Here is a 22931-nt window from a genome sequence, read left to right on the forward strand (position 1 = left end):
AAGACTGAAGGTTGGAGACACTCTCAGCGACACCCTCAATTTCTACTTTAACATGCACACAAAAATGCACTTACTCGAATCAAGACAGGAGCACAAGGTAACACTATAGAGAGCAACCTCTTCAAATGTGCAGCTTAAATGGGGTTACTCAGAGAATTCAAGCAGACTAACATGATCACACTTTTAACAACAAACGTATCATAGATGTAGAAATGTCCATTTTTAGGCTGGAGATATACTTGCTTTTTAACCACGTTTGCACAGACAACCGACTGAGTTGTAAACATAATTGTTCACATACTTGCCTTTGTACTTGTGCGTGTTACTGGATTCCAGTAAAGGGCACACCAGAGAACTAAAGATATAAACAGAACTTCCTGGTTTGCATGATGTAAAATCCACCAAAAAAAACGCAAAGAAGAGGAAGAAGAAGAAGCTTGATGTAAAAAATGAAAAACATTTGAGGAGGTTTCTACTTTGTTAATTCAAGCACATTTGTCACTGTGCAGCGGCAATTACACATCGCACAATTGCGGATAATGGCGGACTTGGTCTATTAACTTGTCTTCAAAAGTTTCCACCATTGTTGTTGCTACTGATGTACCTACTGACCCTGTTATATCCCCAAACTGCCCCTACCAATCATGTGCGTATTGCATCTTACGGACACGTCGCGTTAATCTCTGAGGACGCGCGCAACCAATGCTCCAAACGGACGCAGGATACACGAAGCAGCCATCATGCGCCCGCTAATGCGTAGTTAAAAGCAAGTATATCTCCAGACTTAGACAACTCACTGGAATCTCATGAAGCAACTGTGACCTGATTCATGAAAACATTTACATATTTTAATATTTAAAACACTGGCTGGTTAGAACTGAGAAGTTGCAGTACAGCAAAAAATGCTTTAAAGAGAAAATTTATCCAAAATTACAAAAAAAACTAGAACTGCAATAAATAAAAAACAAACAATTTGATAATCGATAAATACTTTTGGTCATTTTTAAGCAAAAATGCCAAACATTTGTTGGTTCCAACCTACTTAAATTTCAGGATTTTAGGCTTTTCTTTGTCATACATGACAGTAAACTTAATATCTTTGGGTTTTAGACTGTTGGTCAGACAAAACAAGACACTGTATTTTCTCGCATTTTATAAACGATTAATGGATTATTTGAGAAAAAAAAGATCTATAGATTGATAATGAAAATAATCATTGTTGCTGTGCTACAAAAAGCCAAATATATTCTCCCCAGTTAGTGACAACCAATTAATCATTAAGTTATGAGCCAAAAACACCAAACATTCTCTGAATTTAGCTTCTTCTTCTTCTTCTTCTTCTTCTCTGTTTTGTATCACTGTGAATTCAATATCCTTAAGTTTTGGACTGTTGGTCGGACAAAACAAGCCACTTTCAAATGTCACGTTGGGCTCTGGGAACATGGTGGATATTTTTCAACATTTTCTGATATTTTATACACTAAATGTTGATTAATTCGACTAATTGTAAAACATTTTGAAAGATTTAATCAATAAAGAAAATAATCGCTAGTTTGTAACCCTACTGGCCGTGCAGATAGCTTCGGTTTTATTTGCTCAAGTTTTGACATATCTTTAAAATTTCTGCCGCCACCCCAATACAGTGGAGGTGAAGGAAATTTCATTAGTTTTACAGACACCAAAAAGGCATTTAGAAAATTCTATTACAATGTGGGTTTCCAGAAAGGTTACTCAAGATAATGTGCAGACGTTACTGTGAACAGTTTTCATTAGAACTACAATCTACTGAAGAAATAATCCCAGTGAAATCAGGCTGCATGGCCAGATAACAGCTTAGGTAAGTAAGAAAATGTTAGTTTTTTTCCTATTTGGTTGAACTGACCTGTTAAACATGATTATTGTTAATGTGTACTGTAATACTTCTGTATGTCAACTGAGGAAATCAGACACGAGTTAACGGGTGCCCATTTCGCCTTAATGAACGATGAACTTATCACGGCGGACTGGGAACACCTAATAAATCACCTGATGCTCGTGTTATGCACGCTGACATTTCATTAGTTCCATTTCATTACACGTATCAGTAGGCCTTTCTTCAAATGCCAGAGGAATAAAAAAAAATCTCTCGACCAATCGCGGTTTGCCTCTACGCTGCCCACACAGAAGCGGACGCTGGCTGGCAGCAGCAATTTGCCCCTCGAGCCAATACTGTAACAACAGAAGGTCCTGTCAACCAGCCTCCTAAACTGTTTAATATCAGGTCTGTGAGCTGTGGAGCTGTGGTGGTATCGCAGGCAGACAGGGCCTACAGCCATCTGATTACAGCCATTCTCTGCCACTCTCTCTCTCTCTCTTTGTCTTTTCTCTCCTGCTCTCCCCTCCCTTCAGAGTGCGCCGAAAACATGCCGAGCTGTTTTATAACAGGCCTTCTTGTTGGATTAATCCATGCAGGGGTGCCAATCTCTGGGCCAGAGTCACTCTGTGTAGCCTCTGATAGCAGAGCACGGGCACAGGGACAGGACGAGATGGGCTTTTAAAGGCCAGAGCAGCTCAAGCTACTAGGGTTGAGTTGCCCGACTACCACTGTGGTAAGAAAGACAGGAAACGTAAGAATGGCTTGATTTGATGTGAAATTTGTATTCAAAAATGCATTTTACGACTTAACTTCAGTGATGAAGAAGCTGCAAAAGATAATTTAATAACAAAATTTGAAGAAGACTCTGGTGGAACTCTTAAAAATAGTAAAAAACTCTATGATTGTGGAGGAGTTTGTGCTGCAGGAACAGTACACCTGGGCCACAAGGGAAAGGAGCAACGTTTCAGTCCAGCTGAACAACATTCTTATCAGTAAAGCTCGCTCCTCCTCTCTCGTCTGTCACTGAGGTTTATCTCTGTGACTGAACAGCTCCGAGAGCAGAGGGCAGATTGTTAGATTGAGTTATTTAAATTCATCCCTCACTAAACGGTCTGAGCATGTTTGTAAACACTCTTATCATCCCCCCTCCCCCCCCCCCCCCCCCCCCCCCCCCCCCCGCTATCAACAATAAAAAGAATGAAAAGGTCACCTGCTGTTAATTATGAATTTCACAGTCATTAAAGACTTCAAAAGTGACAAAACGTGTATTAACTCCTGGAGTGAAACTGTGGATTTCATGCAACTAAATTATCCGATAGTTTCTCTCAAATTAGAAAATGTTGGGGTGCCTCTGCACGCCTCCGGTACGGAGGGGGAGAGAGAAACGGCGTCACGTGATGTTGAAATGCAGATCCAGAGACGGCTTGTGTTTTTCTGGGACAAACCACAGGGGAATGCAAAAAAAAAAAAAAAACCTGCAATCATTTGGAGCAGCTTTCTCCGACTCCCTCACCTCTTTGTCTGTGTACAAGAGAGTCTATCCTCCTGTAGTCTCACCACACATGCTTTAACTATGTGCAGTAAAGGCCCAACGAGACAAGCTGTATTAAATTGCATTCGGCCACAGTAACAGAGCACCCTCTGGTCTTAGATTCATTTGTCATACTGAGACAATCTCTGAGTTTAAGTGCTGCACAAATTAAAAAGTTGCACCGTTCACCGATCATTTTCTTACAAAAGGCTATCAGTGTCAACAACAAAAACTGGACTTTGCGTTTGTTGCATTAAGCACATCCAGACTAAGACATGGATTTTCTGTCATCATCCCAGTGTGTGCAGCCCAGTCAGGTGCTGATAAGTTACCTTTGAAAACAACAACATCGCAAGCACTGACAGTTAAGGTCATGAACTGCTTCAGGATACAGAGTTTCAACCAGAAGTGGACTCAGAGACATGTGACAGAAAAAGAGCCGAGTAGTGTGGTGAGTTCGTGACACACGTGACAACAGTAAAAAAAAAAAAAAAACGACAGTGTCATCCAGTTGCCAAGAGAAAGCCCCGTCTCCATACAGACTGCTCTGGTATTAGCCTACTTTCTCTTTGTTGCCAGACGGCATGTTACCTGCTGCTGTCAAAATCGATTAGTCTAAGCAGCTGAACCCCGGCAGCAACTAAGAATATCACTGCTCATCTTATTACCTGTAAGAAGACCTTACTTCACGGCGATCACAGAAAACACTCTCCGCTAAGCAACATGAGAGGAACGCTGACACAAACGTTAATAGACAAAAGTCTGAATTTCTGTAACTACAGTAGACCTGAAATAAGAAGCTCAAAGGACCAGAGAGTGTAGTGGAAGAGTAGTAAAAAAATACTGACTGAATCAAACTGAAATGTTTGAATCAACTGAATCTAGACTGTGTCCTTTCATTCAAGGTGTTTTAATTAAAACACCACATACGGACTGTTGTTTACACCTGGTTTATATTCTGCAGAAATAAACATAAAGAAAGAGAGTTGAGACTTCTAAAGAACCACAAGATATATCTGCAAGGTCGCAAGAGGATGAATATGATCAGAAACAAGACAACTACTCCACAAATCATGTTCTTTTGTTTGATTTTCCTCTGGAACACTTTTATTGTGAAATAGTAGAGGTAAAACTCTCTTCAGGGCTCAAAAAACTATTCAAATTAGACCAATCTGAGAAGGGAACATCACTCTTTAGTTGAATTGCTTACATCTCAGACATGGCCTTGCTTTCAAAAGATAACCAGAAAGGTGGGAAAGCACTGCTCTATGAAGCTTTAGTCTCTCCAGATAGATGTTTATAGGAACTGACTTTGAGTATTTTTCTTTTTTGCCCTGGGGGTTTTCTGGAAACACCTGAGCTGTGAGGTAAGTGCAACCTCAGATAGTAGCTCTACCTGAATAGCAGTAACACTGAGAAGCTTCGGAATGAGGATGCATCTCGACCCATTGTTCCTTCTGCAGTTATTCTCCCAGGATGCAGCTGTAGATAAGAGAACGGACGACTTGCCTCTATTAAATAAGCACTTTAAAATGACATGCATGTAAACTAAAGTTGCTGAGATGATCTTTGCATCACTGCACAAAGCAATTGTTTTGAGAAGGCTGTCAAGGAGTCGTTACGTGATTGATGGAATTAATTCACTGCGGTGACCCTGCTGATTAGGCTAGTGATCGCTATTGATTTTAAATGGCATCACATTAACTGAGACTTCCCTTTGTCCATATCTAATGCTTGTAGTTAAGCACTTAGTTTACCATGGTGAAAATCAGTGACTTCCCTTTTGTATCCTACATGCACCACCGGACAATACTGACATAAAAACACAGCTTTGTGTGCATGAAAGCAAACGCGCGGCGGTGACCTGACACGACATCGTAACAATGAGCATCTCCATTCGCATCCTCTCACCTCTTTGGTCCTCTCAAGCTCGTTGTGCAGCGCCTGTTTGGAAATCTCCACCTCGATGATCTTTTGCCTGAGCAGCTCGTTCTCGTCCTCGGCTCTGCTGCGTTTGTCCTCCACGCTCTCCAGCTCGTTGTGCAAACGCACCGACACGTCTTTGGCCACCTGAGGTCACAGGGACAGACATATGAGCTTTTAACAGACACAAGCAATACATCATTTATATAGAAATACACACCAACACAGACATGCAGACATGCTAGGGTTTGACCAATATATCAACTAAAATCTATCCACAATCATGTCATACACAGCTGACTAGATTACTACATTAAGACAGCCTGGTGTTGAAATTTTAGTAAATTAATCATTATAGATTGAATATTTTTGGTTTTTGGGTTGTCGATTGGACAAAACAAGCTATTTGGTGGCTGGATTAAACTAGAGGACACAGAAAAAAACATATTTCTGACAAACAAACTAGTTTTTTTCCAAGCTTTCTTATATTTTTTGCTTTATTTCTTGTGAATTACTGTATTTTATCACCTCTAAGCCTCTAAAAGTCCTGTTTTGGTTAACTGGTAGACAATGCAACATGTAACGAGGGGTCCCAGATAGACTCACGGGCAAAAAAAGGCTGGGAACTACTGGACTAAAGGATAAATTTGAAAAAATAATTGACAAATTCATATAAATAATCATTAATTGCAGCCCTGAACAGTCTACAGTATATGAGCACTTATGGATTTTATATATTCAATCAATTTTTTAAAATATTTAAAGTTATACAGTTTCCCACAGCTTCCCCAAAACTAAGAAGGTGTTGCTTTAAGAAACTTCAAGCCTCGTTTAAAAGAAGAAACTAATTCATTAGTCTGAGTTCAGTGGAGATCTTCGAAGTCTCGAGATGATTCAAGGTTCTGTTTTAATGGCTTTACCAGTTCAGCCAGTGTTAAAATTCTGGAGGAATACATGCAATATCTAAAAAGACACAGAATAAAAGCCGTGTGTGTCAGATATGGACGTTGACACACTGTCACAGACCTTCAGGTCTTGCTCCAGACTACGCAGCAGCTCTCCATCCACGTGGCCTGTCTGGGCGACTCGCAGGCTTTTCTGCTCGGCCTTGCGCAGGCGGTACTGGAGGATGCGGCAGTTCTTGTTGGAGCGGTCCAGTTCCCTCCGCAGCTCCTGCAGCTGGTAGACCTCCTCCTCCAGGTAGCTGTCCCGCATCTCCTCCATCTCGGCCCGCAGCTCGTCCACTTCATCCTGGAAGACACACAGAGGAGGAGAAGGCGCAGCTGAAACTTGGGTTTGATACCACTTCAACATTAGTTAGCTCCTCTTTTTTAAGAGTCAAATAAATAGTAAATGTGAAAATGACTCATAATAAGCAGCTGAATCTTGTGTTGCATCTGTCAGTTTTTTTCAGTCTGGTTTCCAAACAGCAGCAAGTATTTTAAATTCTTCTTTGTGTACAAGTATAGGGGCAGAGGTTTATGTATAACAACATATACGCTGTAACCATAAGTGGTATTACTGTAAACTGTATTTACTGTCAAATTCTGTAGCTACAAGGCAGAAATAAATACATCCTTTGCAGCTCCACATTCACAAAGTAAACTGATGTTTGAATTTGTGAGTCAGTTTTAAAAAGAGACTCAAAATCCCTCTTGTGACTCCTGGAAGCTGTGATGTTAATTACACTCTACTATACAAACGTGTTGAAAGATGGTGCTTAAATAAAAGGTTTTGGTGTTAGAAAGTTTTTAGAACGTGCTTAGTAATGTTCTTAAAAATCATGACATTTTTTGTATCCTTCTTTACATTTGCCTGTTTGTGTTGTACTTGTGTATTTATCGTCTATCAAAGATATGAGAGATCTCATGTTCAAAGCTGACGTTTTTACCCTCAGGGTTGCGCAAGAGCAAAAAAACCAAAGAGTTTTCAAAAAGAAAAGTTCATCATCTGGGGAGCAAGAAAGTGTTCATTCAAATTTCATGGCAATTTTCCTGTTAGATTTTGATATTTCTTCTGTACAAAGAGACATTTTTGCCTGTGGAGGCTTCAGAGTGAAGATCAGAGAATCACCAAACACATCAGGATTTTTCTTCTCGACACCATGAAAATTCACTGCAAATTTCATACAAACCATCATATAAAGCCATCGGTTTTCATGAACTGAGGGTCTAAGATCGGAGGGTTGAACAGATTGAAAAACCCTTTGAGAGAGCGTTGTGATTTTGTCCCGTACATACAGATATAAAATTAACTTGCCGTGACAGAACCTTATTATGGACAGAAGTGGCGTCAAGAGGAAAGAGCGGAGTGGCACAAGATGAAAGCAAAAATCATTGTACATCTTTCCGTACAAGTGTTGGGAGAAACAACAGATGGACCAATTAACAAAAAAAAAAACAGCTGTGGCTACTGACTATGTCAAAGACTGAATTAATTTCTTCTGTATTTTGGTATTTCTAATGATTAGTCTGCAACAGAAGTGTTGCGGTTCACAGTTTGCCCTAAAACGCAGATACAGAACATTCAACAACAGCAGGACTGTTCAAGGTGGACGAATATTTTTCAAATTCAACAACAGAATTTAAATTTTGTTTTCGGTGTTTCGGGCATAAAGCTGTTATACAGGAGATATAATATAATATACTTTTGTGCATTATGCTAATACTGTCATATGATTACATATGAGTTCCAGTAATGCAAGTGCTCTTAGTGCTGATGATGTAACATCATTAGTTGGCTCTAAGCATCTTATCTACTGGATTGGATGCATTTATGTTCCCCATTTCCTTTGAAAATAAATCAACACAGCCTTGAAAAGAGGGGAAGAGGAGAGAGATGAATCTATAGTACCAAGACAGTCTGATAGTTTGTTTGGTAACCTCAGGGGGTATCTGTTTGCCTCCAATCCCGAGGAATCAGTTTGCTCAGTAGATTTCTCCTGGGATGGATATCCAAGGGCTTGACTGGCACCTGATGAAAAGACAATTGGATGCTGAAGGGGGGTGAGGAGGGAGGGAGGAGTGTGTCAATTAAAGAAAACTAAATCTATCCTCATTTGGAAAAGCACAGAGCCCATTGTTATCTGATGAGGGCCCTGGAGGAAGGAGCCAATGACCTCACGCAGGGTCAGCCCAGTCGATGACCAGGTTAAAAGCAAAGCCAGAGGCAGAACAGCATCCTGGGAGCACGTATATTTACAGAATAACACTTTTGTTTATGTGGAGCATGTGCACCAATTCATCACCGTTATTTGGTCTTCTCTTATGAGTGTTCTTATCTATACTCAGAAGTTTCTGTGACTAATTAGAAAATTTATATCTTTGCTCCTGAGCTCGGACACAGCTTAAGCTGTAAATAACCATTATTTTTATTATTGATTTGTTGCCTTTTAGTCTGGGAAATGTCAAAGAAATGACACAATTTCTCACAATGTCTTCAAATTGCTTGTTTAGTCCAATTATACATAGATAATACATTTTCTATCAAATATGACAAAGAAAAGCAAAACGCTTCCACATTTGAGAGGCTAATGTTCGGTGTTTGTGCTTGAAAAATGATTGAAATTATTACCAATAAATCAGCACATTATTTTTGCAATAAATGAATCGTTTCAGCTGTACACATATGCTTTTTAAAAAACGTCAAACTGAGATAAGCTGATTAACTGATTAGTTGAATGAACAGAAAATTAAATGGCAACAATTTTGATACGGGTCTTATTGTTTAAGTCATTTTTTATTTACTTAAAAGTTATTTAAAGGGTTTTCTTCAACAAAAAATTAGAAAAATTGGAGGCTTCCTGTTTTTTTGCTCTTATATGATAGTAAACTTAAAATCTTCGGATTTATTACTTCATTACTTTGAGCTGTGGGGAATTTTTGACATTTTATAGACCAAACAATTTAACAGTTAACCAACAGATTAATCAATATAAAACAATATAAAATAACTGTTAGTTGCAGCCCCGAAAAAAACAGTTTCTTGGCATCATCTTGGTGCAACGACGTAAATCCAAATTAGAGCAATGATGAGTCAATTAATCCATTCAAATTAATCTCAAATCTCTCAAATGTTAAATCTAACATTTGAGAGATTTGAACTTCTTGGACTTCAGGATGTTTTGATGTGCGTTTTTCACCATATTCTGACCAAATGATTCATCAATTAATAATAAAAAATAATCTGCAGATGAATCAATAATAAAAAAACTAATTGATAGATGCAGCCCTAGATGCGATTACACAAGCTTAAATCCCCTTTATGACCTTTGACATCTTTCCTTTCACTCTCCACTTCATGCAACCAAGAGAACCCAAAGCATCTGAGAAAGAAAGAACAGAGAGTAAAACACCTTAAAGGAGAGGAAGCAGTGGCAGGGGACTACCAGACATTTTGGGACATTTTGGGGGAAGGTGGTTCACCTCAGAGACCCAGCTGGCAGACTGACAGCCGGGCGTAAAGCCATTACAGAGAGAGCCAGTAAAGCTGATTAACTCTCTTGTGTTTCCAACGAGCCGAGAGAGAGAGAGAGAGAGAGAGAGAGAGAGAGAGACGTGGACATGCGTGATCGAGTTTGAAATAATACTCCAAGTGACATGCAAATAAACCTGTCTCCCATCTGAAAAAAAGAAGAAAAAACTGCAAGATTGTTTGCCGCATTATCTGTTTCCCTCCCCTCCCCAACTTATGGGGATAGCCTACTTAAAGAAAGGGGGGAGGGAGGGGGGATCATGCATGAAATACTCCTTCATGCAATAGGTAGAAGCAACAATTAAGATATAAATCCATAATTTATCTTCTTAAATATCTCATAGTACTGTCTGGCTGGTGTCAGTGGCCCCCAAAAAAATGTCTTTGTGCAGGTTTACACTGACTTACTCTTGACTGTACCTCAAGAGAGTTCAATATGCATTAAAATGAGAGTACTGCATCCCTGAGTACAATGTGTTCACCATGTTTCCTGCATCCTTAATGCAACAAAGAAGGACAAAATGTTGAGTCTTTCTGTCAAAACTTTGACAGTAACACGAGAAGAATACAATGCAAGTATGAGGACGCAGCAGGGTGAAGCCACTATCAATAAAACTCCCATCAATTAAAGGTCAAATCCACGGGGAAGCCCGGGAAGGTTAAAAAGACGACATGATGGATGGATAGTCGACAGAGGGACTTCATGAGGATGACAGCTGGACGCCGAAGGAAAATGTGTTTAGATTATGGTAATTTATACATTTGGATGATGTTTTAAATTAGTGAGCAGGTGGAAGTTGCTCAAGGACACTTGGATAAAATATGTAATTATTTGGATTGAACTCTGGACGCTCCTGTAAGGACACAGTTTGGTGTCTTGTTTGGGTAAAAGCTGCTTCTGGACTAATATTATCCTAAACAGCATGAAATGTGTCTTTTTCAATGTAGATTTGAATTGTGATCATTTAAAGGATAACTATGATAGCCGGATTTGATGCATCTATAACTTGATGAGAGAAAAACCGGGTCGTACCTTGAGGTAGTCGTTTTCAGATCTCAAATCTTCAATTTCCCGCAGCAGGTCTTCCTCAGTTACATCCTTGGTGCCTGGCAGTTTGAATTGTGCGCTTGTTGAGGGTTTCTCCTGCTTGTGTTTCTCTCCGTGCGCCCCCGGAGCGGGATGAGCCTGAGACATGCTTCCCTTGGCGGCGGAAGCCTCGGTTGTGCGCAGAGGAGCAGCAGCAGCAGCAGCCGCTCCGGTCGCTTCTGCCCGCAGCGGATTATCGGCTCCCAGCTGATCCCGGTCACTGGAGCCGGTACCGGACTCGGCGTCGCTACTAGCGGCTTGTGCCAGCCTCTGCTCATCCGACAGCGGGTCGGACGGGCAGTCCGACAGGTCTGAGCTGCTGTCGGTCTGGCTGACCGGGCCGAGAGGCGCTCCGGTCGGTACCCGGATCGGGGATCCATGGCAGAGAGGGCCCGGGGATCCCGAGGCTAGTTTCCCCTTCTTGCCTTTGGCGAGGATCGGACTGCTGGTGCTGTCCGGCTTGATGCTGGCAGCTTTGGGCTCGGCTGCTGCATGCTGGGGTACCTTTGTGGGCTTTTTCGCGACTGCAGACTTGGTGTTACTTTTTGCCGTGGCTGATTTCTCTTTCACCCCGGTTATGTTGCGTCTGGAGGTGCGGTTTGGATGGGGTAAGGGCACCGTGGGAGACTGCTGCTGCTTGTTGAGTTTGGGGGATTTTGGTACGATGGCAGGTGGTTTGGTGGAGCGGGAGTGCACATCCTTGAGGAAAGGTCTGGCCGGGGAAGGCGCTCGGTTCAGTCTCTTCTTCTCCAGCTGGTGGTTCTGCGGTTTGGTGTCGCTGCCAGAGCCATTGGAGCTCTCCATTATACACCGACACCGGCAGCAGGAGGGCGATGAAGGAAACGATCAATCCACAGCACCGCGGAAAATCTCTGACATACGACACCAGAAAAACAACCAGCTTTCTCTACCTTCTTCCTTGTCGGTCTAGAGATGCGCATCCTGCGTTACGCTGTCTTGTTTTTACTCCATCTCGTCTGCATTCACCAGGTTGTCATTGTAGTCCCCTCTGTCTGTAGCCCCCTAGGAGGAAACGCTGCAATAAAACAGGGATTACTGGGACGGATGGGATGACAGACAGGTTGCATCTGCAGACAGGGCTTGTAAGGCTCAAGTTAGAAAGAAAGGAGTCAGGAGTCACATCAGCCCTCTTCTCCTCCTGCAGATCGGGTCTCCATCCCTCCTGTGTCACCGGGCTGTGAGTGCTGGGGCCCCCAGTGTCTCGTACCCCCTCTTTCCTACTCCTTCCTTCCTATCTGACACAAGATCTGCAATCGCTGCGGTGTGTGTGAGGCTCGACGCCCGTGATTTTCTGCGGGGCGCATGCGCTGCTGCTGCTGCTGCTGCCTCTCAAGCACCCAAGCACACCCCTTGTTTTCTCTGGGACCAGGTCTGACACGCTTTGGTGCGCATGCCCTAATGACACACACACACAAACACACACAATTGGCTGTTACCTTCACGTTAAGGAGCAGAGATGCATCCTTGAGGAGCCTATACTTACCTCTTCCTATGCAAAATCTTGAAAAGACTGTATGTCAAATACCACTAAAACACTAAAACAGATCCTTAAATCTGTGCTGTTGTCCTGAGACCCCCCCTCCCCCTCCTCCCTCCATGTAAACATTTAAAATCTGTACTGTAAAGTAAAAATCACTTGTACAGCATCTATTCAATGATTTGAACCTCTACAGTGGAAGAAATGACATTCAAATGAAGCAGATGATCATTTTGGTGTTTCTGGAGTCAAGAGATCCTATTTTTTTAGAGAGATTGTCATCACACAGTAAAATCAAGACCATAATCTGGTAATAAATATAGATATCTTTAATTGCATTTCATTAGTTCAAGAATGCCACAAGTTATAAATACCACAAATCCGCTTTAAACATGCCAAAACTTTTTCAAAGACTTAGAACAGGTTTTATACCAAGTAGCGTTTTCCTTCTTAAATGATACACATTTCAAATAAAAGCATTTTTTTTAAAATGTATATTTAAAACACTGAGTAGTATAAGGCTTGGGTATTAAAACAAAGACCACAGGGTTAGTGCCAAATGCTAAAAGTCAGAGGCGACAAATGAAAAGGTTTCATTCTAAAAAAAAAAAAAAAACACAGAAAAACAAAACAAAAAAAAAAAAATCATGTTTTCTCATTTTCACAACTCGCCATTTCAAAACACATATTATATATATATGATAAAATTGCAAAAACTGCAGATAATTTGTATGCAAAGGTCTTTTGCTGGCTGATAACCTTATTGCGAGATGTGCTTTAATGTCAGTGACTGTTTTGTTAGAGCACTTTTTTTTTTTTAAATGTCGTATTTTGGTATGAAACTTTCCAAACACAATGTGCCGTTTTTTTTTTTTCAAATCCACAGAAGCTTGACCTCGACATAAAACGCCAACATGAAATAAAATTAATAGCAAGTCAATTAGAGTCATTTCAAATCAGGTCCTTTGAATGGGCTCGTCCATCCTCATCCTCAGACTTGGGCTTTTTACTTCAACATGTAAAAACAAAAAACAGACACACTCACAGTGCTACATTGCTAAAATTGCAATAATTTCACAAGAAAAGACGGAAGAATTAAATGATCATTAATGTCTATGAACACAGGAGGGTTTAACATGCATAGCCTAGTATTTTTTTTTTTTTTTTCTTTAAATGTGCAAGTTCTGGTCCGTAACAAACTGCCAAACCATGAATTCAAAACTGCCAACCTCCTATAAAAACAAAAAACCTTGGACTCCCCCTCGAAGCAGGATTTTTTACGAGCAGTTGCTTTATTAATTCGTTATGAAATTCTAGGCAAATCAAGTCTGCGATAAAAGCCTGACAAAATGAGCAGATATGAGCCAATTAAAATTTCCTGAGTCATTCAAATACTACACAAACCTTCCTGCACTTCTCTCCCCCAGAGAAAGGGAGACTCACACAGACGTCTCTAAGCTGTATCTGAATCCAGAGGAAAAAAAAAAAACAAAGAAAACAACAACAAAACACTTGCAATATTAGTAAGAAAAGCAAAACAAAAGCTAAAAAATCCATCCATGTGTTTGTGTGTACTAGCTCCACACATGGAGAATGCCCCTGTGAAAAAAAAAAAACACCAATCCCTCAAAAGACTACATTACCCATCTCCCCTTGCCTTTCCATTCAACAGGGTGTGGAAGAAATCAGAGCGGCCACTACGGAGGCAACATTGATCTTTATTAGTGCTAAACTACAAGTCGAGTACTTTCTTTTTCCTGCTGCCTCCCTCTACAGTTCAGCATGTCAGTTTAACTAGGTAAGATGGATTGTAGTGCAAAACATTACAATTTTTTTTTCTTTTTTTTACAAAGGTGAAATGAGCCGTTCCAGCCATTTTAATACTTTAAGGCAAAAGGAATAGAAACTGATATGATCACCACCCCACAACCACCTACAGCTGGCCAAAAAAAAAAAAAAAAAAAAAAAAAAAAAAAAAATCTGCACCATGTCCAGTCATTACAGCAACACGCCCCCGACCATGTATCACCATATTTACATCATATCAATAAAAAGAAAAATCATGTGCTTTTCTTTACCTCAAGTCCACTTATCACTTGGTAATTCTACCTATTAATGAGAATATAAAACTACTGTACCAAGACCCAGATTTCCATCTAAGCTGAGATGTGAGATATTGTTATCCCTTTTCTGTAAACCAGAACCTACCGAGATAACAGAGTGTCGGGGCAACTCGAGACAATATCAACCTTTGTGTACAGTTTGTGTGATGACTATTTTTTTTTTTTTTTTGCAAACAAAACAAAGAGGATAACAAGCTGTAAGGCCCTCTGTGATCCCTCTCCTTGTAAATGTGCAACGGCTACCAGAGGGGCTCTCTACCTCAAAGGCACCTGCGGGGGGGGGGGCGGGGGGCGGGCACAGCTAGCCTAACGGTCCGAGGAATGAGGTAGTCTGGGTCAAGTGAAGACAGACAGGTGGTAGGAAGTGGGTGATTCACCGGGCCTAAGTGTTAGTGTAGTACATGTCATAGTGTACAGTTACAAAAACAGGAGAGGAAACAGGGGTGTATGTCATAATACTGCTTGTTAAGAGTCTGTGCATCTTACAGCAGCAATCAACAATTCCCAAACTGCTGCTGTGTGCTGCCCCCTGGTGGCCAGATTGGTACTTTGCATGTGTGAGCTGAGTATGTGTATGTGTATGTGTGTGTGTGTGTGTGTGTGTGTAGGATGGTGGGGGACCACTCTTGACTCTCAGCAACAGCGCATGCGGGGAGGGGGCAACTCCGGAGGCACTTCCGGTTCAGGCTGCAGAGACAGGACACTGTTGGAAAGCTCCTTGTTGGGAATTTCCAGAGGCATCTGTTGTTTCAGGAACAAGAGGACAAAGTCAGCAAACATAAACACGTTCGGTTTTAAATTGAGCACTTAAGGTGACATCCACAGCGACTTAACCAAGAACAAGGAACCAAACGTTAAGGAGTGAAAGAATCACATCACCTCGGTAACATTCCTGCATTATCAAACAGAGAAATGCTGTGAAAAAATACTATAAAAATAAGAATCCTTACAGCAAAGAGGAAGAAACAGACAAATAATTTAGCCACAAAGGTAGAATGTGTGTGTTATTACAGTTCTAATCTTTCTGATGAAAATTGATTGATAAATCTTCTGTTTATTGGAGTAATAACAGAAACTGATGTGTCATTTGCACGGGTTGGGAAAATATTGTACAAACTAGGTTGTTACACCAGTGAAAACTGGAATAATCACAGTTACCTATTTTTGTCAACACATTATTTTCTATGAAGCTTCAAACAAGGTTTTACAGAAAAAAATACTAGAAATATTATCCAAATGTTATCGGCTGATATCAGTTTATCACAGATGATTGGTAATAAGAAATTGCAGTACAGATAACTAGATATGCTCAGTAAATATCTTTGCCGAGGTTTTTAACACCCAAATTTAAAGGATCCTTACATACGATATGTTGAAAAACAATAACTTGGCCGATGTATCATTATCAGATTTTGTTAACTGTTAAAATATTGATAACGATGTCAAACCCTTAAAAAAGCAGCATCAGGCAGGTGCTACTGATAACACACCAACCTTGCTGAGGATGTCATCCACAAGCTTCAGGAAGATCTCATCCACATTAAAATTATCCTTGGCACTAGCTTCGCAGAAGCGCATACCACTTATTCGAGAGGCGAACTGTGACACAGAAAAGGTGTAAAAGCAGCATTAGTGTCAGCTGTGTCAGTCCATGCAGAACATAAAGCTGACTGACAGGAAACTGTGTGCAAGTCTTCCCTCTAGGTTTATGCAAATGTTTATATGAGCAACCTAACCTTACAACCCTACAGAGGACAACCGCTGACACATTGAAATGAAAGACAATACAGTTTTTACAATTATATATTTTTCTGTACCAAATTCAATATTATAAGGGACTATTGTTTTTAATTCACTGCTGTAGTTTGTGACTGAACTTGTAAGATGTTCTCCTCTGTTTATCAAACACATATCAAATCAGTACATCTGCTGTTTGTACGACTGCATCTTGTTTTAGATCTGTGCAATTTATAGAAACTAAGAATGTGGGTCAAGCAGTTGTGTGTGTGTGTGTGTGTTTTGAACTCACCCTCTCTCCCTGCTGTCTGGAGATGATGCGATCAGTCTCACAGTCCAGCTTGTTCCCGACCAGGAGAAGCTCTGCTTCCTCTGAGGCGTACTGACACAGAACAGAAAGCAGAGAGGAGACAGGTCAGGAAATCATAAGCCACCCATTTCATAAAAGTCAAACTAGATTACTGCACCGTAATCTGTTCAGTGTACTGTCACATGAAAACTGGCTCTATAGTACAGCAGCTAAAGAGGAAGTTCACAAGCAAAAAAAGTCACATGTACATATTTGTAGGTTGTTACTCTAAAAGAGGAGACACTCTCCTACATGAGGTTTTCAATTCAATGTTATGCCATGTAATTTGGGAACATTACAACTCAATTATTTTGTGAATGTGGAACTTAAAAGTTAAAATCAGGTGAATTCCTCTGTAAAGTTCCAGTAAAATGACTTTGAGAACAGCCGTTCTTCACTATTTGATCTGTTTCTACATGAACCATGCTAGGGTGGAACACGCCATGAGTACTGAATATTAATTTGAATATAAAAGTGATGAATCAGATAATCAATCTGAGCCTCTTAGGAATGCAAGTTCTGCTGACTGAAGCAGTGTTTCTGCAAAGTGACGCCTTAAAAAACACCTCCAGCTCATGTAACTGTTGCCAAAGTTGGTAAGCGTAAAGACAAAGGCAGAACTGTAAGATGAATTTCATGGGAGGTTTGGCAGAATTTCTCCATGTAACATGATTAAGTTTTTTATGAAGACATCTGTTCCAGATGCATGGTCAAATCCACCAAGTTATTTTTGTCATTTTGCAAGAGAAAAGGCTAGATGTAACACACCAACTGACATGTTTGGCCTTTAACAGAAGTGCGACAGTTTGTTTACCTTGTCTATCATTTTCATCCATTTGGGAAGGTCGTCGAAGGTCTCCTGCTTCGTGATATCATACACTAGCACGATTCCCTTGGCACCTCTGTAGTAGGCTGATGTGATGCTGTTGAACCTCTCCTGGCCAGCAGTGTCCCTGGATAAAATGAATTAAATCAAATGAGATTAAAAGTCACGGCTGTCTGTAGAGGTTCACGAGCATTTTTGGAATACCACACAGCTGATTGACTGATTTGATCAAAGGCTATTTTCATTCGGTAAAGACGTCTTTGACTAATAGTCTCATGTATAAAAAAAAAAAAGAAATGATGAAACAACAAATAAGCAAATAAGAATCAGCTCTGCAACTAATTTATGAATTTGTTGTCATTAATCATTACTTATGTTAATTTATCTGAACAATGTTTGTTCTGGTTTCTTCAGTTAGTGATATAAACTAATCATTCAACACTGAATCATAGGGATGAAATCTGGTATCCATATCATCATCATCATCATCATCATCATCATCATCATCATCATCATCATCATCATCATCATCATCATCCATATCTAGCTAAAAAAAATCCGACATCTGAAGAGTTTGGCTCCAAAATGAAACATCTACAATTTGAGGAAAGATGAGATCTCATGTGCAGTTATGAGATGGTCGTCAGCTCTGGAGCTGCAACGATTAGTCGATTAATCAATCAGCTGATCAACAGAAAATGAATCTGCAACTATTTTGATAATCAAATGATCATTTTTTAGTAATTTTTTTAAGGAAAAACGCCAACAATGTGCTGGTTGCAGCTTCTCCAATGTGAGGATTTGAAGCTTTTCTGTGTCATACTTGACAGTAAACTGAATATCTTCCGATTTTAGACTGTTGATCAGATAAATAAGATAAATCTGAAGATGTCACCATGAGCTTTTAGAAATCATAATGAGCGTTTTTCACATTTGATAAACAACACAACTGATTGAAAAAATAATCAGCAGATTAATCCATTATGAAAACAAGTTCTAATTGCAGCCCTAGTTAACTCAAAATTAAAATAATAATCTTTTTAAAGCAATAATGGCTACAATATTCCCCAAAATGAATATGCTGCATTTTGGAAATTAACACTTCGTTTTAAAGATCTACGAGTGTAAATATATTTTCAAATGCATGTGTGGATTTAGGTTATGTTATGCTATGATTCATCTGATCATCTGAGTCTTGGTTAGCAGCATGACAAGCAGTTGAAGCTCCACTCACAGTGCAGTGTTACTGTACCTTCAGCCAGCTAGCGCCTCCCTGCCTGTCCGCCTGTGAGTCACAGTCAGGCTTATGAGCAGAAGAGCGGACAGATATAGCATCACAATGGCAGGGTTAGGGTGCAGCAATGACGGAGCTTGATGTGTGCAGTTCAACATGACAGACAAGCCACATTGAGGGCGGCCATCCTGATCGGACAGTTCGAAGAGGGGTGGAGAGGAGGGGGGTGGGGGTGGGGGTGGGGGTGGGGGGGACAAAATGGGATGAGGTAAAGGGGAGATGAGATGTGGTGGTGGTGGGTGGGAAGGTGGATGGGGGTGTTAGTTAACAGGACAGATGCGTAAGTGAAACAAGCGATGGATTCCCACAATTAAGCCCAGCGCTGTCACACACAATCAATGCAGTTATATACTCGATCAGTGAAAATGCTTTACCGACTATCAGTTGGGGCTTTTTAAATCAGTTTTTCAACAGCTAGACAACAATACCGTTGTTACATTTTTTAAGTAACATGTGTTTTTACAAATTATACTCCTACAATAAGTCATAAATAAAAATCAGGGGAATACTAAAGATAACAACAATAGCACCTAACCAAAACCAAATCTTAATGACTTCTGACATGTTTTGAAAACAATATAATGATGAGTAAGTTCATTTATTTCTCCAAAAGGTAGAGGTTAAAGTTTGCACTCATACTCTTAGGTTTAAGTAAGGCTTCTTTTGGATAAAAACCTTCAATGGCACGTCAATAGTGGGTGTAAAAAACTTTAAACTCAACCAAAAGACATGGCGGAGCTGAGGTGTGTGTGTGTGTAACCAAAGTCAAAAGCACACCTAAATCAATTAGATGTTTTCCTTTTATTTCATTTAAATTGTCCAATACAAGCACAGAGGAGACTGACGACGGCATAGCCAAAACATCTGTGCATTCTTCCTCTGTGCTTGTATTGGACGATTTAAACAAAATACATAGAAAATGTTAATTGTGGATAAAACATGTTTTGGTATTGCAAAACATGCAATGGCCTTATTGTACTGTATGTGATCTTAACACATTTAGGAAAATCCTATTTGCATCTGCTTTACCTACTGCGCAAAGCCGAGATGCACCCAGAAAGCCACCAGAAGTTTTTTTTTTTTTTTTTTTTTTTAGAGCAGCCTGCAGGGTGACAGGACAGTTGGAAAGACAGAGGAAATGCACCATGCAGAGGAGTAAAGGAATCCAAAGACTTCTGTCCAGTTTACTCACCATATCTGTAGTCTAATCTTCCTCCCTCTCAGCTCAACTGTCTTGATTTTGAAGTCAACTCCTATGGGAGGAATCAGAACAAATATGTGGGCAAATGGTTACCAGCATTTCCTGTTCTCTTGGCTTTATGTAGCGACTGTTTGGGAGGGTTTTAGCACCAGCTGAACAAATAAAAACCCTTTCTAGAGAAACCGGACTTCTCTTTGTTGCATTTGAAGGTTATGTGTTGAATATTGTTGTAAATATTAGAGCTGCAACAATTAATCGATTAGTTGCCGACTATTAAATTAATCGCCAACTATTTTGATAATCGATTTATTCGTTTGGAGTCATTCTTTAAGAAAAAACAATTCTAAATTCTCTGATTTCAGCTTCTCAAATGTGAATATTTTCTGGTTTCTTTAGTCTTCTGTGACAGTGAACTGAATATCTTTAGGTTGTGGGCTGTTGGTCGGGACAAAATAAGACATTTGAGGAAGTCATCTTGAGCTTTGGGAACCATTGATTTACATTTTTCACCATTTTCTGACATTTTATAAACCAAATAATGTTGTTGTTTGAGTTCCACATTCGGTTTCCTTGATTTGACAGCTGCAAATTACTGAGTAAGGCAGTTATACGTGTGTCAGTCTCTGATATCAAAGAAACGGAGAGGCTAGTAAACAACATTTTCAGCTAGACGTCAGTGACTGTTCCGCCCGTCATCAGAAGATCACAACACTAATGACGAAAAGCTCATACAACCTGAAGGCTGTGTCACAGGAATGACAGGACACAAAATGGAGCTCTGCCATAGCAGCTGCCTGGTGTGTGTGACTATTTTGGGATTGGACACTATGGCTGACTGCCGTGTTGGTCACAGAGCTGTTTACTCATATCAACATACAAACAGGTCTTGTATATTTTTAGCTGGCACCATCTATAACTACGGCAAAACAATTTGTCACATGGCATCATTCTTTTCAATAAATAACTATTTATGACAATTAATTTCTCAATAAAACTGCTCATGGGTAGGGCTGCAACTAAAGATTATTTTCATTATCGATTAATCTGTTGATTATTTCCTCAATAAATCGATTAGTTGTTTGATCTATAAAATGTCAGAAAATGGTGAAAAATGTCGATCATTGTTTCCTAAATGTACTCAAGTGTCTTGTTTTGTCCACAACCCAACGATATTCAGTTTACTGTCATAAAAGACTAAAGAAACCAGTAAATATTCACATTTGAGAAGGTGGAATCAGAGAATTTGGACATTTCTTTCTTTAAAAAAAACAACTCAAAACAACTAATCGATTATCAAAATAGTTAGTGATTAATTTAATAGTTGTCAACTAATTGATTAATCCACTAATCATTGCAGCTGTACTTACGTGTTGTTTATGCCACTGTAAATATTTACAGTGGCAGTTCTTTGTATATAGGAATATGAAAAAAATGCCCATTCAGAAACGGTGTACAGGATGGGATATGACTATACTCTCACTCAAAATAAAGAAAACAGGCTGACCAGCAGTAATATCATTACTGCATTGCTACAGATCCATGTTATACAGGTAATAAGTTACCAACACTCTTCCTTACTGTGTTGGGCTGTTAAACTTCTTCTCAGCAGCATGAAATACACAACGGCCACCTCAAAAACACTCTTACAAGCCCCAAATGTGTGTGAAGAGGGACATAGCAACATAATCTAATGGCTAAGACAGTTTTATTAGCACACCTAGAGCAGTGTTATTGTTATAGTTAGCTCAAGTTAGCTAGCTACAACAAGTAGTGTAACCTCTATACAGTCCTATTACCTAGTAAAATAGGAGATAATATGTTTTACACACAGATTGGAAAAAAAAGGTTTTACAATGTCCAGCCCATGATGGGATAACGCTAAGTATCTTTCCTCCAGCAAATAGACGAAGCCCTGCGACTGTATACTGTCATAAAAAGTAGACAAAAACACGTCTTGCAAACGCTTCCTGTCCTCACCTACGGTCGACTTGCAAGCTTCGCAGAAAGTGTCGTCGGTATATCTCTCCATTAGGCTGGTTTTACCAACACCACGGGAGCCAATAATGATAATTTGAAGTTTAAAATCAGCGGGTCTGGGTGGCATCTTCCTGCGGCGCGACTGAGCCCCAAGAGCGGGGGACGAGTTCGCGGAGCCCCCGCCGCCGGCGGCCCTCCGCGGGATGTCATATCTCGGATCCATCAGTAATTCCACATTTGTAATTAAAAGAAGAAAAGACGAACGGGTATAAAACTGATATACAGCCAAAACGATTCGCTATTTCCAACTTTCTTTTGTCTCTGTGTAAGTTTGGGAAAGTTTCTCGCTCGTTAATAGTTGTTGTTGTTCAGCCATTAGAGACCGGTCTGTCGAACTCTTCTTCTTCGTCCCCTGTTTTAAGGGCGGTTGGCAAACAGCGTATTAGACGCATTACCGCCTCCTCCTGCCTCGGAGTGTGGAAAAAATACCAAAAACACTTTTCAATATAGGCTAATGCACCACCTATTTCGACCTCAATAATAAACATACAGGACAATTATCATTTTCCGACAATGTCAACAAAAACTGAAAATGTATAAGCTTTGTAAAAGTAGAATTTATGGCAGAGCTGCATTAGATTGCACAAGTGTTCCTAATAAAGTGCTCAGTGAGTGTATATCAGAGAGAAAGGACATGATGGAGGAAATTAAAAGATTAGGAACAGGAGCCAGATTAAAGAGAGCACTAGAATGTGGTGTTAGTGGGCAGGACAGAAGATGCTTGATCAGCTATGTAAGAAGGAGACACTGTAGGAGTTAACTGACTCCAGAAGGTGGCATTAATGCCACAGTTTGGAAGCCAGCTGCTGTTAAATCTCAAAGATGAAGAAGGTCATTTAAATAAAATAAAAAATTTGTATTTTATTATTATTATTACTTTATTTAACCTTATGGTACAATTTCTTATAGGAACATTGATTATACATTCCTCAAGCAAAACAGACAAATTCAAAAAACAGAAAGACTACAATAACAGTATACAAAAATAATAGTAAAT

General features: G+C 40.0%; 2 protein-coding genes across 5 annotated transcripts in view; both read right to left on the minus strand.

Moving 5' to 3' along the window:
• Positions 1-12258, minus strand: part of LOC122994192 (microtubule cross-linking factor 1) — a 76273-nt gene extending 64015 nt beyond the window's left edge. For all 4 annotated transcript variants that reach the window (XM_044368753.1, XM_044368752.1, XM_044368755.1 and 1 more), the window contains exons 1-3: positions 10816-12258; positions 6336-6560; positions 5298-5456 (exon numbers count right to left, since the gene is read on the minus strand). In XM_044368753.1, the coding sequence (XP_044224688.1) occupies positions 5298-5456; positions 6336-6560; positions 10816-11673 (1242 nt within the window). In that variant the 5' untranslated portion in view covers positions 11674-12258. The remainder of the gene's footprint in view (positions 1-5297; positions 5457-6335; positions 6561-10815) is intronic.
• Positions 12259-13535: 1277 nt separating this feature from the next.
• On the minus strand, positions 13536-22281 carry rab12 (RAB12, member RAS oncogene family). The gene is made up of 6 exons (XM_044368271.1): positions 21875-22281; positions 19889-19949; positions 17391-17529; positions 16520-16609; positions 15985-16089; positions 13536-15231 (listed from the first exon to the last, which is right to left on the minus strand). Exons 1-6 carry the CDS (start codon positions 22095-22097, stop codon positions 15124-15126), a joined length of 726 nt encoding a protein of 241 aa, XP_044224206.1. The 5' UTR covers positions 22098-22281; the 3' UTR covers positions 13536-15123.
• Positions 22282-22931: the final 650 nt, after the last annotated feature.

The sequence above is a fragment of the Thunnus albacares genome, chromosome 12 (genome assembly GCF_914725855.1).
Source record: "Thunnus albacares chromosome 12, fThuAlb1.1, whole genome shotgun sequence".
NCBI lineage: Eukaryota > Metazoa > Chordata > Actinopteri > Scombriformes > Scombridae > Thunnus > Thunnus albacares.

Excerpts from the sequence above, each read along its gene's own strand:
- rab12 (XM_044368271.1), bottom strand. The coding sequence starts at position 22,097 with ATGGATCCGAGATATGACATCCCGCGGAGGGCCGCCGGCGGCGGGGGC. Across the intron at positions 16,610-17,390 it reads GGATGAAAATGATAGACAAG|TACGCCTCAGAGGAAGCAGA; the intron begins GTAAACAAACTG and ends GTTCTGTGTCAG. Across the intron at positions 15,232-15,984 it reads TGGATGACATCCTCAGCAAG|ATGCCTCTGGAAATTCCCAA; the intron begins GTTGGTGTGTTA and ends CTGAAACAACAG.